At 42.7% G+C, this 15,343-nt stretch overlaps 1 protein-coding gene across 1 annotated transcript in view; it reads right to left on the minus strand.

Moving 5' to 3' along the window:
• CWF19L2 (CWF19 like cell cycle control factor 2) overlaps positions 1-15,012 on the minus strand; it is a 30,023-nt gene extending 15,011 nt beyond the window's left edge. Inside the window, exons 1-13 of the mRNA XM_032956498.2 lie at positions 14,860-15,012; positions 13,678-13,788; positions 12,204-12,320; positions 11,941-12,063; positions 10,661-10,780; positions 9,801-9,903; positions 9,384-9,502; positions 7,914-8,791; positions 7,496-7,655; positions 6,149-6,250; positions 4,190-4,330; positions 3,288-3,422; positions 2,204-2,416 (exon numbers count right to left, since the gene is read on the minus strand). Of these exons, the coding sequence (XP_032812389.2) occupies positions 2,204-2,416; positions 3,288-3,422; positions 4,190-4,330; positions 6,149-6,250; positions 7,496-7,655; positions 7,914-8,791; positions 9,384-9,502; positions 9,801-9,903; positions 10,661-10,780; positions 11,941-12,063; positions 12,204-12,320; positions 13,678-13,788; positions 14,860-14,952 (2,415 nt within the window). The 5' untranslated portion in view covers positions 14,953-15,012. The remainder of the gene's footprint in view (positions 1-2,203; positions 2,417-3,287; positions 3,423-4,189; positions 4,331-6,148; positions 6,251-7,495; positions 7,656-7,913; positions 8,792-9,383; positions 9,503-9,800; positions 9,904-10,660; positions 10,781-11,940; positions 12,064-12,203; positions 12,321-13,677; positions 13,789-14,859) is intronic.
• Between the last annotated feature and the right edge of the window lie 331 nt (positions 15,013-15,343).

The raw sequence follows: 15,343 nt of genomic DNA on the forward strand, positions 1-15,343 counted from the left end.
GCAGTGAACTCAAGCACGTACACCAAGCTCTTAGGGCTAATGGTTACTCCGACTATACAATCCGCAAAGCTATCACTCAAACCATGAAGAACCCTCTTGAGGAGCCTTTCAAAACCATCACTTTACCCTACATTGCTGGGATCACAAAAAAGATCTCCAAAATCTTGAATAAACACAAGATCCAGGTCCGTTTCAACACATTACATAAAATCCGTGATCTGGTTCCGTCTGTAAAAGATGTGATTCCGGACATACAATACCCTGGTGTCTACAAAATAAGTTGCCTCTGTGGTAGTAGTTACATTGGAGAAACCAAACGCCATATCTCGGACCGCATTCGTGAACATAAAGCAGACCTTAAACACGGTAGGACCAACACCTCGGCCGTAGCAGATCATTGTTCTAATTCAGTAGGCTCACATGCCATTGACTTTTCCAAGACGGAGGTTCTTTGTAAGCCATCTGGCTTCCATGAGAGATTCGTTCATGAGGCTATCCACATATACAAACACAGAGACAATTTCAACCGAGAAGATGGATTCTATCTTAGCAATCATTGGAAAGATTTGATAAATCATTTCAGTTCTTGATTGATTGTTCATGCTTACAGTGGCTTTCAGACAGCATACATAAAAACAAATTTCGTCTCCCCCCTCCTCTTTTCAAAAAAATAGATGGACTAGTCCTGGCAAACAGCCAATCGTTGCGCGTGACGCAAACGTTATTTATATATATATATAAATAAATATGCCGTTTTCAAAATAAATTTATGCAAACCGACACACCTGATGATGACCGTTTGAGTTATGGTCGAAACCAGGCTACAGTCTACATTATAGACTGCCAGTACACTCACTGAGGTTAACAACCAGGCTACAGTCTACATTATAGACTGCCAGTACACTCACCGAGGTTAAGAACCAGGCTAGTCTACATTATAGGCTACCAGTACACTAACCAAACTTAATAACCAGGCTACAGTCTCGGTTTGTGGAATTTCGCGTTGCATATGCGACTAACCTATTTCTGCCCCAAATTCGCTATATGCCGTTTGAATTCACTCATATGCGGCTACGCGGTCGGATGTGAGACAACATTGCGTGCACAGTATGCGTTACTCGGCAGGCAGCTGCTTCCTCGTACGGTGCATTGTGGATTGTACTCTGGGTCTTTCGGTAAAGTCACGCAGATAGAAAAACAATTAAAAAAATCACGACGTTTCGATCGCAACACGAGCAATCGTCTTCAGGTGAAAAAATACAGCAGGCAAACTGTTGAGGCAGGAGAAATATAGCGTGGATTAGGCGACTGTGCGGTTTACTAAATGGAATTTTTCTTTGTGTGCCCTTTTTTGGAACGCATCTCCCGCTTAAATTGCGGGAAACCTGTATTCTGCCTCGTTTGTTCAATTAGCCTTGAGGCCATATTCGCATATAACTTGCAAATGGAGAAAATTATTGTTTCTTAAATGATGGATTGCATGATTTCTGAGCATAAAACAGCCAAGTGGTTTCCCAATTCCATTCCGCTCACTCTTTGTCGAGGATTTCAACATTTTGCACATCTTTGTTGCTGGTCCTGTGAGCCTTGGGAATTAATAATGACCCCTAAGAATCCTAGAGGAGCTGAGTCTTCCGCTCAATGCATTATTGGTTAAAATGGCGTGCCAATTCGTGTATATAAGCTACATGTGTGCGTAACGGTTCCTAATGTTGGAAAATGTATTTATGCATCAATCTTAAGAATAAATAATAATGCAAATGAAAGCATAAGAATAATTTTTGCAGACCATGTAATGCGGGCTGTGACGTTGCAACGTTCCACATGCTACTGACTTAATGGAAACATAAAGCAACTTATCAAGGCTTTCCAACGAAGGTTGAAAATGTTGGTTCATTAGCTCTGTCCATCCATAATAAGGGGGGTATTGTAGTTCACCTTAAGGTGAAGCGATATAAATTATATTTTAGAATAAGTTGTGTTGCTATTTATAGCCTCACCCGATTGAAAACTGGCCAAATTGATCAAGGGGTTAACCAAAACTTGGGAGACACAAACCAAGACCAAAATTGAATATTTCCACATTTTGACCTGACGAGACTATCCACCTACAATTGTTCCTATATTGCTTCTACATCCTGTATATATGAGCAAAGCTGAATGGGAGCGCAGGCCAGCACGGCACGTGCGTCCGTGCCAGTACCTTGCTGCCGACGGCCACCACCAGGTGCTTTGGTAGGTCGGCGCTGTCGAAGCAGTGGTTGCACTTGGCCATCTCTCCGACGAGGCGGCGGTGCTCCTCCATAGCACGCTGCTTGTGCCGTTCGTCCTCACGGCCCGTGCTCTCCCCCTTCGCCGCTTTCGACACGAACATGTCGTCCAGCGTGAAATATTCACGGTCCGTTTTCTCCGCAAACTGGGCGGTGGGGATAATGCCGGCAGGTGGTGGTGGAGCGGACCCCAGGGGAGAGAGATGAGTGGTTTTAGTTTGTGAACATTACCCCTACAAAAAGGGGTTTGTTCTATGAATGTTGAACTTATTTTGCACTGTACGTAGACAACCATGCTAATCGGGAGGTGTGGGGGAAGGACAACTAAACACAAAAAGCCATTCTAAAGAAATTAGTTTTCAATCTAGATTTAAAAGTGCATAGCTCCAGTGGATTCCTAATATCGGAAGAAAGAGCATTCCAGATGGGCGCAGAAGCACATCTGAAAGCGCGCGATGCAGTGACCGTCTTTCTTTGTTTCATGGTTAGCCAAAACGCAGATGCGAGGATGACCGGAGTTTGCGTGATGGCTTATACTTCTTGATGAGATCAGCAGGGTATTGTGATTCATTTGTGGCAAGTACTTTGTGTGTTTGTCGCCCATCTAACAAAATAATGTTTTCATCTAAACATTGCAAAACATTCCTGGATTGGATCAGGTACTGTCAATGCTCTAAGTTAACTTGTATATTATGGGATGCTTCAGTGAATGTTTCATAATTCGCGAATGATTGACGTGTCAACTGTATACTGTACTTTAGAATTTCCTAAACGATATTCTCAATTTAAAAGTCAGTCAATTTGTTCAGAATGGGTGTACAATCTCAGCAGCGTGAGCCAAAGTGAAATTTGCTTTAAAAAAAAAAAGGCAGCAGAAAACAATGAATCGAAATAGTCAACAATAAGTGAAAATTACTAAAAAAAAAAGATAGAAAGTGGACGGGAGAGAAAAAAAATTACAATTTGCGACAATGTCACGACAGGAGTGACGAGGTCGCTGACACGATGAGGTCTCACCTTGGAGAGGCGAGCAAACATCGCATTCTGATCTTCGGCTGTGCTCATGCGCTCCCTGCGCACCAGCTCCTGCAGACTGTGCTGATCGTCATCGCCAAAGTAACGCGCACGCTCCCCGGCTGTGTGCGTCTCCACCTGTACGGCACATGACGGGGGCAACCAACTCACCGTCGTTCTACACTCCCCACAACACGTGCATATGCTTTATTGTTTTTCAGCCAGCGAGCACTTATCTGTCTGACGAGCCTATTATCGCACAGAAAGTGGTAGACTTAGTAAATTGTCATATGCAAAGTGGGTGGGAAAGCACTGCCCTCTATTGTGCAGACCAGAGGTCACTTAAAGGCATTTTTGGAGGTAGCTCTGTGATATCCGGTTCTGCGGGTTCGTAACACGAAGGGTCGCACTGCTCTGCGAGGAATCTAAATGGGCACTTCACCTCATGACATGACACCGATATCACAATCAGGATAACGTTAGGCAAAAATTGATCATGATGAAAAAAAAACGTTTGTCACCCTTAGGCAGTGGCAACTGTATCCACAGTAACCAGGGAGGGCTTATCGACGTAACAGCCCCAAAGGGAAAGGGCAGCAGTGGTCAATGGCAGCACTTTACCGATAATTCGTAGCAAGAAACCGGTAATTCAGTTGTCTCATTGTCCCACTGCTGCATGAAACAATGCAGCCAATATTTGTATTTCTTCGATGTCATCAGTTGGTGGTCTCAAAACAAGGCTGCGTGCATTATACAGCATGGTCGGTGATGCCACAGTGCTGCACATTCACCCGAGTGCAGCAGCATATGCAACATATGACACTCGTGTGAAGGCGCCGGTCTGGTAAGATGCTACGCAGGCGATCGTCATCTGCCTGCCCCGATCCTCTGTTCCCGCTCCTCACCGGGCGGTTCTTGTGTCGTCCCCCTCTGGACTCCGCGAGGTGCGTGGGAGCGGATACAGGCCACGACTGCCCAGCTCGATCTGTCCTGTACAGCAGCACGTCTGTCTCATCCTCCGCTCCTCTGCCTCTTGCACCTGCAGCCTGTATGACGGTGTGTGTAAGAAAGGCACACATTGAGACAACATGCATTGATGTGTTTTTATCTGTTGCCAGACAGTCAATGGTATGTGGGACATTGTACGTCACAGCTTGCGTCAAAGCATCTGCCAGATATTAGTATGCCGCTTTCATCTGCATCGTTTAATATTTATATTCCGTACATGTGATGTTTCACACACATATTGATGAGTGTTCAGACATGAGGAGTCACTACATGTACAACCCTTTCGTTAATCCACTGCTGGATGAGGGTTTCCCCACACTGCGCAGGTCGAGGGGATTATATGACCAGAATTCACAATGTTGGCCAGTGTGGGTAGGTAAAGGCGGGGAGCGAGACTCGGGAGCAAAGTCGTAAGGCACAACAATGGATTGTTGTGCACTGCTCTAGGCTGCTCACGTGTGTAATGGTTTGTCCTTGTCATGGTGTTAAAGTGCTAAAGATATCACCGTTATTATTATTATTGACGTAGCCTATAATCTTTAACGACACGTTGGGTGTGGTGGTCACCAATCCAAGCACCATCCAGGCTCAGCCCTGCTTTAGCTTCTAAGATCTGACATTCCAGGTCATTTGGTGATAGGCTATCGACAACATATTGCTTGGGCGAAATTAATCTACCGAGGCTAACAAAGAAAAAACACAATTTAACCAAAAATATATTCTGCTATAACTCTAATCTGTTCAAATGATGAACAAAAAGAATAGGTTTTACCCATTCTGGCAATACTCTGGTGTGTGGTTAAATCAGTTTCAAAGACAACGCATATACTACCAGAGCATGTTTTTGTTTGCATGTTCACCACAAGTACTGTGTGTGGTTAATGCAGACATGATTCCTTGCAAAAGGTTTCAGTTTGGTGTTTTATTATCTTAACACAAACTGTGTTATTGCCAGAAAGAGTAAAACCCGATTCTTATATTTTGATACTGGCAAGAAAGGTCCCATGATGATGATGATGAACATGACTCATGTGGGCCACTTAAGCTTGAAGTTAATCGGCAAGAAAAAAAATTGGATAATCATTAAATAATTGCAGACATGAGAAGACAAGTGAAAATCAATTACGGATATTAATTAAGGATTTCTGAAAGGTAGGTCACACTTATCCAATCTTTTTTTAATGAGAATATCACCACGATCCAAGATAAAGGGAAGAATGGACAGTATTTATATCTACTTCAAAAGGCCATTTAAGACACATTTAAATGCTTGGGAAGACCACATAAAACGTGGGATGAGACAAGGGAAAATTGGCTTAGAGACATTTTATACAAGTCATGGAAGTTGTCACAAATAAAGCGACATATGCTCAGTGCTTTGAAATTAAATTAGGCTCTGCAAATGCAGAACAGCATTCCATGGCGGAGCTGAGAACTCCAATTCGTGACCATACATACAAATATTGTTAATGAGACGCAAATAAATAAAGGAGACTGCAATACCACTCACTGCAAAATGGATTGCACTGCAAAATTAGTCTGCCATTGTAGAGTTAATTTATATAAAGGCTTTTTTCAACCATTACAGATAAACGCAACATTATTTTGCCAACGATCTCTACAAAGCTCAAAAAAAGCCTCGGAATTTTACGCAATTTAAAAGGAAAGATTGACGATAATGCATTTGGGGTGAAAAGGTTAGAATTTACGCACTTACAGGAGCCTAGCAACAAGCGAAGTCACGAAAAAAGAGGAATGAGCCATAACTGTCACCATGGCCTTTTATCATCCCACATCATAACTGTGCTCTTACGATGCTGCGATCACGATTGACGGAGATGATAAGTGTGCCCAACCTTGGTCATCTGCTGGCTGGCTGCAAAACCCGGCTGCTGAGTCTGGTTTTGCTTGACTTTCCGAGCCTCGTCCAACTGGGCTTTCAATTTCTCAGCGAGCTCCTGCATCCACACGCCAAAAATCACATCAAAAAGGTTGTACAGATTTAAAGAGGGTTTCCCTCAGCTGTTATCATCATCAGCCAAGTGCAATCCACTGCTGGATGAAGCATCCCCCAAGCCGTCGTCATTTCTCATGGTCCTTTAACGTAACAATCAACCCAGAATGCGCACACGAGCTGCTTTTATTGCTCCATATCCCTGTGGTGGTCGATGTCTCAGGCATGTTCCTTGCCCTGGCTGCCTCTCCCCATCAGTATTCTTGGCCACCAGAAGGTATGCAACATGTAGTGCTCATCTTTGTAGTTATAATGATAGTTTCTAACCAAAGTAGTAAATGTAATAATAATAACAATCATAAATAAATTTTGATTTAAAGCTTTCGTGACTGCAGTAATTCATATTCTTAGCTCTTTTGGTAAAGTCACGTTGAAGAGAAACAATAAAATAATAAATTATATATAATTTATATATAATTTATTATTTTATTGTTATTTTTATTGTTATTTTATTGTTTCTCTTCAACGTGACTTTACCAAAAGAGCTAAGAATATGAATCATAAATAGTGCATACAAATTAACCTACTCAGCGGTTAGTGTGCATGACTTGCAATCGGAAGGTTGCACGTTCAAATCCTGGTTGCGGTCAACGTGGTTCTACATCTCTCTCTGGGCTCAATAAATAACACTCAATAGAATTTGGATTTAACTTGAGTACCACTATGTGGGCGGTTCACAGCAGTTGTCGTATAGCCAGACTCGCTGCTGCCCGAGTAGGCTGAAGGTTGTAAACAGGATATGAGCAGTCCCCACACAGTGAAGTGTGATAGACACATGTACACCTACAGCCCCTTTGTCAATCCAACGCTGGATGAGCACCTCCCCACACCGTGCGGGTCATTTGAACATACTTCACCATGCTTTACAATGTGGGTTGGTGTAGGGAGCAAAATACATTGCAGAATAGTACAGTCCAACATTATATTATTTATGTACAAGCCCTCTGCTGGCAATGACGCCTTGCAGCATGCTTGTCCCCCATCCAAGCAATCCTTCGACTAAATGCTGCTGAGCTTCAAAGATCTGATATCGGGTGCAGTCCCGATGATTTCGTCATAGGCCGAGATATACATAGGGTATAAAATCAAGAACGTGTTACTGCACAATGGGCGAGCCAATTGACGTTCAATTGATGATCAATTTACTTGGGCCCACAGTTAGCGCTCGTGCTCACACAAAGCCACAAACCTGGTTGCCCAGGAGCTCCGCTTTAACCAGCCGTGCCCCCAGCTGGTTCATTTCTCCTTCACTCAGCACCTGCAAAGGAGCAGCTGGGGTAGCCTCAGCAACCAGAGCCACTGGAGCAGATTCAGCACCATCGGTAGTGGCGGAAGATTTGTCCTTAGGACTGAAAAACAAATTATGGCTTTAGCAAACTGATTTTTCCGTATTACTTGTCGATGAAATGTCAACAGATTATGTAATTCTTCGACAACTATGTGAACCACAGACTTTCATAAAAAAATGCAACCGTCCTCATGCCATCAATTCGCTGTGTGCAACATGTGCAAACATGCACACTCAATATATGACACAGAATCTGGTTGGACATTACCACAGTAAAAGCTTAATGCAAAGTAAATAGAACAATGAGAACATGTTTTACCGATCATCTGCTGCTTGCTTTAACGAGGGCTCACTTCTTTTACCTATACCCCGCAAGTGGGCTTTTTGCTTTGTTTCCTGTCTGTCTTCCTCTGCTGGGCTTTCAGAACGTTCCCTAGTTTGGTCATTTTTAGCAACCTCTTTTCTCTGTGGTACTGTTGAGCTGGAAGAAAGAACATCTTTAGCATTACCACCACCACCATCATCATCATCGTCTCTCGGCCTTCGAAAGGCACTCCGAGGAATTTCCACTGAGCGTGGCTCCTTCAAGGCCAAGCCACTTCCAGAAAATGCATCCACATCATCGTCGTCTGAAGGCTTCATGAACTTGGACTTAAGAGAACATGAAGATGTGTTGGTGGTGGTGCGGACATCAGGACTTCTTCGAGACCACCTTCCTCCCTCTCTTTCTTGGTCACGCTCTTTATGTCGATCTCTCTGACCTCGATGTCTATCCGGACTACAGTGCGACCGCCTCTCCCTGTCCTGCTCGCCGTCCCTGCTCCAGTCTCTGCGATTCCCCTGATATTGGTGCCGACTTCTCTCATCATCCCTGCGCCCGTCCCTTTGCCTGTCTCTTTGCTCCCCTCTTTGTCTATCTCTTTGAGTGTCTCTTTGCCTATCCCGGTCCATGTCCGAACCAGCAGAGCGACCCCGGTCTCTTTCTTGTGTGCCGTCTACATCTTGTTTTCTCTCCCCTTCCTCATGGCTGTCACGATCCGTGCGGTCCCTGTGTCTCTCTTCCCTCTTCCACGCCGGAGGAATTGACGAGTTGTTTTCTGCAGTCTTCCTCCACCTCTGACCGCCCCGGTTATAGAACCGCTGAGATGCTGCCGTGCGCTCTGCTTCTGCCAGCATCGAATAAAATTTTTCTTTGCACTGAAAAAATGGGAAGACAATAGTTCAGCCACAAGCATTACAAATGTTATTGGAAAAACAAGTACAGAAACATATTAAAGCATCGTTAAACTTTGTTTTAATGTTCATGTCAATGTAAAAAACATGTTTTTGTTCTAACTTCTCTAGAAAGTATAAAATGTGCCAACAAGTATTACAACTATGTATGTGTGCAGTCCTTTTTCTCAATTCACTGCTGGTTTAGGACGTCCCCAGAGAAATAGGGTCATGGGGTTTTGTGACCATACTTCAGCATGCTGGACAGTGTAGCCTAGTGAAGGCAAGAGCATGGATGGGAATATAGAAGTAAAATAAAACAGTCAATTCTGCTGCCCACAACAAAGCCACAGCCTATACCAACTTTTGAAAGCAAGGCAATCAACCACCAATGCACTACCCAGGCAAAGCTTCTGGCAATCCATGCCAGGGATTCAGAGTGATTTTGTCAAATACAGCGAATTATTGTACATATATGTAAAACAAAAACTGGGAAGTGGAGGGTAAACGTTATTTAGAGGTTCTGGGCCATAATTGCCAGGAAACGAACGTAGACGAAATATCCCTGTACACTCACTCCATATCGCTCTTCGAGAACTTCATCCAGTGACCTCTGTTCCTTGTCTGCCTGCTCTTGCATTCTCTGCCGAGCGCGTCTCAGCCAGCTGAGCCCGCCGTCACCAACCGCTGATGGTCCTGAATGCCACACCATTAAACAAGCGGTGAGCAACTTGCTGCAATGTCATTAACCATCTAAATGAAACACTTCGCAAATCCATCAGTGTCAGTTCTGGGTGGGGAGGTCCATGGTCAATGCTGGCACCAGCATGCCCATTTGGCACTAGCTTTCGTGACGCTCTTCTGGTCAGCTAGGTCTACTCACGTTTCTGAGCCAAAAACCTAAAAGGTGACCAAAAGCTTATAAAATACAGGGCACTAAAACAGACCCAGGTCTGGGTATATTCTGGGGTAAAACAACAAGAGCTGGACGTACCCTGAGAAGCTCCCGAGGCGACGGATTGCTCGCTCTCCTGTGGGGGGAGGCCTGTTCCTCCGTTCTTCCAGTATGGGTTGAGCTCACGAGCGTGTACACCAGGCTGGCCGAGGGAAGATGTTGCAGGTATCACTTTGGTGCTCATTAAAGTAACAATTTACTGCCATGGCGATTTGATAAATTGTTGCCAATCATAGTCACAATTCGATTCTGAAATTGTCTGTTTTACCATTGTGGATTGTGTCTAACCTCTAGTGGCTGTCAGGATCGTGTGAACCAGTCACATTCCATCAATGAATAAAAAATAATGGTTTCTTATACAAATTATTCAAGGCATTATTGGGAAAGTGACGATAAAATCGAATTAACAAATAGCTCCATCATTACATTTTGACATAGGGTTTATAACGGTTTTTAACATTTACCTGTGTATTATACCTTCTAAGCAAAAGGTAAGACCATAACCTGGTTTCCAATGAAGAGCAGCAGCACTTGGACTAATAAGCTCTCTTATGTAATAAAAACCTCAAAAACTGTCCATGTATTAAAGCCAACATTTCATAGCATTAAATTATACACACGTAAACCCAGAAGCAATGTGATAAAATTCTAAACGAATTTAGTGTACAAAACACTTAGGGCTGTTTTATTAAGTCACAGCTCGGCTCTGGCTTGAGCCACTTCGTCGCTTCCAAAGATGCACAAGTGGCTCAGCCATGACTTGGCTCAGGCTCAGCTCACAGATATCCCAAGCATGGCTGGGAGTGTGTTCAGAGACAGATCAAGTGAAGCATGGCCTTGAGCCGGGCTCACTTGACCCAAAGTCACGCCGGAGTTGTGCCGTGACGATAAATACATACCTTGTCGATCGCATCCCTGATTTCTTTATCCAATTCTTTGGCTTTCTGTTTTTCTGATTTGACGTCTGTTCTAGAATATGACTTCATAGTCAGGAAGTCGAAGTTCATCCAATCATCCCTCTAACAGATGGCAATGCAATGATTAGTACAGTACATTTTATGCAGAAATAAAAACATTTCAGTTTTTTTGTTGCATTTTCCTGTCTTTCCCGTTTTAGTCCTCATAATGGCACATTAATAAAATACTATGAAGATTTAAATTAGGTAATTCAAATTGCCTTTGCAACATATTCAAGTGGAAGTAGACAAAACACACAGGTAACGTCAAACATCTATTTGGGGTGGGAGAATTTGAGCCAATCCTTGGCTATAGTTTCATATCTATAGAGAAGCAATAATGTCACCACCATAAATAATGGATTAATTTGCATTAAAATGGATAGTGCAGTGAAAGTGGGGGGGGGGGCAAGTAAAATCTAAATAGAGAAAAAACTATCCGAAACCAGATAAACCAAGATGAATAAAATGAGATATATGAATAGAGATGAAAAATGTTAAACAAAAGATAGAACGAGCAAACATTGGTAAAATCACGAGAAAAGGGATAGGAAATCAAAACGGTGACTGCAAAAATCACACAAATGGAAGCAAGAAAGCAGCAAAAAGAGTGATGCTGGGTAGATAACGAATAGCAGCTCTCAGACAGCATGATAGGGACAGAATTGCAAAACTAGCAGATACATTTTATGCAGATCTCTATATCAACAAAACATTATACTATGGGAAACTAATCTTTTTTTTCAAAGGAAGTGGAATATTAAGATGTCACACTTGAAATTGCCTTTCACAGCATGGAAATAAGGCAAACTCCCAGACTAGATGACATAACTGAACGTCATTAAAGAAGCAGGACGAGCTGTTGAAAAAACATTAGTGGACCTAATTTCTGGATGTATCCACAGGAATTAAATACACGTCAATTCACGATTAAAGTGTTCATCATTCTTCTATTCATGAAGGCAGGCAAAACTGATTTGAAGAACTAGACCCACTAACCTCCTGTCACACGTATATAAAATGTTCAAGTGCAGGAGCGGGATTGATTACGGCGTTGCAAGACTGTGAAAAAGGATGCCTACGTGGAGAGGCTGTCATCCGACAGTGGATAGATCAAGCATGTTGATGATGACAAATGCATGAGAACCGCGTCACCAAGCGAGCAATTCAGATGTATAAAGGTGGTAAACAGGGCAACCAACGCGAGGACATGAGCACTGTACCACTAAGGGGGCATCCACTGAAGCGTTAACAGCATCAGCTGATCTTTCCCTGGCAGAGTCCGATGACTGGCTGCTTCCGGAAGCAGCAATAGCGGTACTTTCAACCCACTCCTCTTCTGAGTCCTGGAAGAAAAATGGCAAGGCTGTCATTAAACCCGTTTCATATGTTCATCGCGGATACCAACGTGTGCACTCAGTATCAATTATTATTATTCCAAGCAGTGTTTTCATTGCGAGTCATCTCGTAAAACAAGGTTACGTACAGAAGTAGAGTCACTGGCACTGTTAGACTTCTCAGCTTTCTTAGATTTTTTATTCTTCTTCTCTTTTTTAGACTTCTTCGACTTCTCTTTTTTCTTTTTGTGTTTCTTGCCATGTTCCTGTTAAACGAACACAAAATAAGGTTACATAGGCAGTAATAATAATTTTGACTTAAAGCTTTCGTGACTGCAGGAATTCATATTCTTTGGTCCTTTCAGTAAAGTCACGTAGGTGACAACCGCTTGTGTTGCGATGGGAACGTCGTGATATTTTTAATTAACTTTACTTTCATTTTGTTTTCTATCCCCATGACTTTACCGAAATAACCAAAGAAGAGTAATAATATAATAATAGTTTATTACTTATTCACGTGCATGTAAAGAAGAAATTATGACAGTAAAGTTAACTAAAATATCCACAATATAGGTTTTTTGAGTTATATCGCATACAAATAAATGTGTCGTTAAACCCGCCACCACCCGACACTAGCCAATTAGCAAGGTTTGTCACGTGAACATAACATGCCAATGCATTACTTATACAGCACACCGGTGTGTTGGAGAGCAAATCCACAACATTTAGCAACTGAGTATGACATTTCACCAGTGATTATAACTAGCATCATCAGGCAGACAGCCAGATTTGTGGACATCCTTCTCTTTCGTTCCTTTAGGCTGTCTAAAAAGTAAAATAATTAGGCTGTCTTAAAAGTATCATAGCTCACATACACCACGTGCTGTATAAATTGTCCTACAGTGCCGAATGAGAGGTTTGTGGTAAAATTCAAGCGGCATTTGTAAAGGACTGCCATTATATTTCGATTTAAAGCTTTCGTGACTGCAAGGATTCATCTTCTTTGGTTCTTTCGGTAAAGTCACGTAGAATGAGCATAAAATAATAAATTGATAAAATAAAATAACACAATAATATGCTCACACCTGATGAAGGCCGCTTGTGTTGTGGCCGAAACGTCGTGAGAATATAATTTTATTTTATCAATTTATTGTTTTATTCTCATTCTACGTGACTTTACCGAAAGAACCAAAGAAGAAGACTGCCATTATGCCTTACTAATAATTCTTAATAACAATGCAACAGGGAGACAAGTTGCCCAGCTATCGTTAAGTCGCTAAAAAGTTAGAAAAACAACAATGTTGTCTCTTTTGAGTTGGTGACTATCACCAAAAATATTCACAAGAAATGTGACGTAATAATGACGTGGAAAGGAGGCAGAAATTCCTATTATGTTTTGCTCCTCAATTCAGGAATGTATTTCTCCAACAAGTAGTCTGCCTTAAAGATGTGGCAATTAACACAAATAATTAACAAACCTATAATTTAAAACTTACTTGCCTTTGACCGCTAAACATGTGGTGCCGCTGTCTTGAGTGTAATGTCTGTGTTATACATTTTATGTTATTGATACTCATTGTGTCTTTTTGGACATTTATGTTGCCCCTTTAGAATGTCACACACCTTTTCCATTTCCTCGAGACGCTCGTTTACGGCGGGAAGCATCCATGTGTCTTCCCCACGTAGTCGCTTCTGCTCCTGACGTTTCTGATCTCGCTCGTACTCAGCTTTTACCTGGTTTAAATGTTACAATGAACACAATATGTACAAAGCATGTTTAGTATATCTGTTCTCAGTGTTATAGCACTGTTCAATGACACATGTTTGCAATAAGACAGAAGCAAGAACTTGCAAGCAGTTTGTAGCGACTCAAAAAGTTATGTAGGTCTTTCAAGTCATCTTCCAGGACTCTTATGTTTCCTACCTGCAAGAGCTATGCAAGGTTTTGTTATCCACCTCACTACTTGACTTTAATTACACAATTGGTATGCAATTGATGTATTACAAACATGTATACAGTATTTAAATAACAAGTTCACCGGCCATTGATGTTGTGGGCAGATTATACAAATTAGTGTAGTGCTTCTTAAATCCCAACAATGCTAAATAGTGGTTAATGGTTGAACTTATGGTTAGGAAAAGTTCTACTGACAACTGCTGTACACCTTGGCCACGACGTGCATTTAACGAATTTCTGGATGTTCAAAAATATCTTCCATTTACATTCTTAATTCCTAAATAAACCACAAGGTTAATCTCTCTAAGACGAGGGTTGGCAGCACACATCTACTGTTTACATCCCTGGGCCAGGAGCGAAACAATTCCACATCACCACAGTATGAGTGAACACCAACGAGTAGCGCTGCCTTTTCACTGAGAGTCGTTCTACAAAATGAAATCAACCGAACGCACATCGGGGTACAAACGGTGACCGTTACAATACGGGCAAATAAAACAAAAGGTTTTGAATAAAACAAAATGTTTTATTTGCCCGTATTGTAACGGTTGTACGACGTATGGACCTGAAAACTCGACTTCCCTGTACAATAACACGGGGGCTAAACCGTATGGGTTGACAGCTCTGCTCACCGCACCTCCCACAGCCGCCCCACGCTCGGCTCTCTGCCCGCTCCCCCCTCTCGCGAACCGGGTACCCAAATTAGGAAAGAGACGAGGGGGTGCTCGAGGCCTACAAAACCAGTCGGCCGCTCGACCGCTACAAAGCACCGACTAATTTGGAACCCCGAACCCACACTTGTCTGTTGGCTCGTCCACACTGGGCCGCCCCCCTTTCCGCTTCCTCACCTGCGCGAGAACCCCTCGCCTCGCCTCCCTCTTCTGCTCTCTCCGCTCGTCGATGCTCTGCGTGCTTTCGAAAAACCCTCCGTACGACGCCATGGCCTTGTGCCGTAAAGGCGATCGGCGCCGTCGACTTTTGCGACACCACGTGTCCTTGGGTAGTCTTTGAACTCAACCCGTGGACTCAAAAGTTTTAAATATTTGTGACATTACCTGGCCGTGACATTTATCAAGACCACTGGCAAATTAGAAATTGGGAACGACAATATAAACGTGTGTTTTTTTTATCAGCGCATATTAGAACTAGAATCTCGATTTATACTGGAGCAATCCGATGAGTTATGAAGCTCTTTCACACAGATGTCCAGGAGGGGGCCCACGGGGTCAGACAGTTACAACAACATACTCTTTGGTTCTATTCGGTAAAGTCACGTAGGTAAAAAATAAAACAACAAAAATCACGACGTTTCGGCCACAACACAAGTGACCT

The sequence above is a fragment of the Petromyzon marinus genome, chromosome 18 (assembly GCF_048934315.1).
Source record: "Petromyzon marinus isolate PM22_M1 ecotype Great Lakes invasive population chromosome 18, UKy_Petmar_22M1.pri1.0, whole genome shotgun sequence".
NCBI classification, from domain to species: domain Eukaryota; kingdom Metazoa; phylum Chordata; class Hyperoartia; order Petromyzontiformes; family Petromyzontidae; genus Petromyzon; species Petromyzon marinus.